This window comes from Callospermophilus lateralis, chromosome 13, assembly GCF_048772815.1.
Source record: "Callospermophilus lateralis isolate mCalLat2 chromosome 13, mCalLat2.hap1, whole genome shotgun sequence".
Taxonomy (NCBI): Eukaryota; Metazoa; Chordata; class Mammalia; order Rodentia; family Sciuridae; genus Callospermophilus; species Callospermophilus lateralis.
The window spans coordinates 91942033-91944717 of NC_135317.1; the positions used below are offsets into that span (position 1 = coordinate 91942033).

General features: G+C 50.8%; 1 protein-coding gene across 1 annotated transcript; it reads right to left on the reverse strand.

The window, feature by feature from the left end:
- Nucleotides 1-1011: 1011 nt before the first annotated feature.
- On the reverse strand, nucleotides 1012-2343 carry LOC143412131 (sperm motility kinase Z-like). Its single transcript, XM_076872936.1, has one exon. The coding sequence runs from the start codon at nucleotides 2341-2343 to the stop codon at nucleotides 1012-1014; it is 1332 nt and encodes a 443-aa protein (XP_076729051.1).
- Between the last annotated feature and the right edge of the window lie 342 nt (nucleotides 2344-2685).

The window sequence follows — 2685 nt, forward strand, 5'->3', positions numbered from 1 at the left end:
CTTTATTTCCTTAGGTTTAGTTTTCCTTACCAACTAAGAACATTTTTTAAACTTATTTTTCTGAAATTCTATGTAAGTTAAAGTGTCAGCTTTTCATCACTGTAATCAAAATACCCTATAATGACAACAGAGGAAGAAAAGTTTATTCTGAGCTCACAGTTTCAGAGGCCTAAGTCCATGGCTGATTGACTCCATTACTCTGGGCCCCAGGTAAGGCAGAACATCATAGTGGGGGGTGTGGCAGGAAAGCTTCTCAGCTTATGACAGATGAAGCACAGGGAGGGAGGGAGGGGGAGAGAGAGGGGGGCAGAGTAACAGAAAGAGAGCACCAGGGCCACAATATGTAATCCCCAAGGCGAGATACCAGTGAACCACTTCCTCCAGGCATACTCCACCTGCCTACAGATACCACCCAATGATGCATTCCAATTATTAATGCATCACCTGGATTATTCCTCTGATGAGGTTACAGCTCTTCCAGTCTAATCATGTCACCTACCGCATTACTATGGGAGCTTTGGGCAGGATTTTCATATCCAAACCATAACAGCCAATAAACTGAGTTGATGAAGAAAAGTAGCCATTAGTAACTTTCATGTTATAGCCATGCTATAACATGAACATAAAATTCATGTTAATGACAGATAAAAAAAAATTTTGTTTGTTTGAAACAAATTTATTAAGAAACATCTCAGAAGAAGGGAGAAAGGACAGAGGAGCAGGGCAGGGGGTGTCCCAGGGAGAACATTCTCTGATGTCTTGGGCAGGTGGGGGCAGAGGAGACTCCTGATGCCAGTGGGTGCAGAAGTGCTCTTGGCTGGAGCCCTGCAGAGACACCTGAGGTACTGGCACATCTGGCTCCTGAAGCTGCAGAGTCAACATGACGGATGTCACACCCAGGTATCAGAACCCTCAGGGCACAGAGTGCTCTGGCTGTCTACCAGTCTTGGCTCTTTCACCTCTTCCCTTCCTTGGAGCCACACTGTTTAGGAATCTGGCCATTTCTGCCTCTTACACTGGCGCCACCTTCTTACTGACCCGTGGCAGGCAACAGCACAGGTGCCGGACGCAGGCCGCAATCCTCCTAGTTACCCTCTTCCAACGATTTCTGATGTTATGGGGTGGCCCAGTGTCAGGCTGGGAGGCTATATCAGGTGTGGGGGTGCTTGCAGGCAGGAAGGGGAGATGAATGGCCTGCAGGCTGGCCCTTCTGAGGCCCTTCTGCCCTGTCTGGAAGGTGTGAAGGGCAGGCTCACTGTGACTCCTCTTTGGGAGGACAGGGTGTGGGCGAGGCTTAACCCTTGGAGGCCCAGGCTTCCTCTGGAACATGCAGCCTGCCCCCTGACTTTTCTGGTGCTTCAGTATTAAGTAGGTAGCCATGGCTGTATCGAAATTTCTCTTGGCCAGAGACACCCAGACCTTGTAAGGATCATAACCCATATCAGTCAAGATGGTCATTATTTCAGGGTCGGGGTGTTTGGGGAGTGCCTCACTATGAGGGGGTAAATACAGCTCACCCTGTGCCAGCCATGGGTGCTGAAGGATTTGCTGGACTGTAGGCTGCTTCCTGGGATCCAGGGTCAGTATTTGGTTGATGAGCCTCCGGGCTTCGACAGACACATGGCGGGTGCCGAAGTAGGTTTCCAGCACAATCTGCCTCCGCATCGCCGGAGTGGTGGGCCCCACAAATGGACACCTCCCTGTCAACATGAAGTACAGAATGACGCCCAATCTCCAGATGTCCACTGGGGGGCCCTCAAATGCTTTCCTCAGGACACATCTGGTAGCAAGATGAGAGAGACTGCCCCAGAAATCCTTCCAATTCTGCCCAGAGGTGACCCTGGTGCTGAGGCCGAAGTCAATAAGCTTAATGTTGCCTCCGGCATCCAACAGGATGTTGTCTGGCTTCAGGTCTCGGTGCACGATGCCCTGGGCATGGCAGTAGCCCACTGCACACACCATCTGCCGGAAAAGCCGCCGGGCCTCTTCCTCCTGCAGGCCATCCTCTGGGACGTGGCCAACTAGCTGTCCCCCACCTGCGGGCTCCATCACCATGTAGATATTGCTGGTGGTCTCAATAACCTGGAACAACTGGATCACGTTGGGATGCTCCAGGGTTCTCATCATATCCGGCTCACAGAGGACCTGGAGGTTCTGCTCTATCTTCTCCACGACTTTCACTGCCACCTCTGCCCCAGTGAGGCGATGGCGGGCTAGTTTTACCTGGCCATACCCGCCATACCCAAGGTCCCTCAGGACCTCATACTGGTCCTGGAAGACTGCTTCTTTGCAGGAGCTGGGCCCCTGCAGCCCTACACTCATCTCTCTACTCTGGCTGACCATCCTAAGCAGGAACACCAACGAAGGAGGCTAGCTAAAAAAATAAATAAATAACAGACCAAAACAACAAATGCAAATCAAAAACAAAAACAAGACAAAACAACAAACCCAAATCAAAGAACCAATATCCAAAGACCACCGCCAACACCAACCACCAACCACCAAACGCGCTAACTATCTGGGAGTCCGACAGGTCACCACCAAGAGCTTCCTGTACTTATGGACAAAAGTCCAGCTGCAGCCACTTTCTTATATACCCTCTGTTTGAGACTTACTCACAATGGCTCCTGTGACATCAGAGCCAGTCATCGCCTAGTCATGCCTGGCCATAACCCCCAGTGGTCA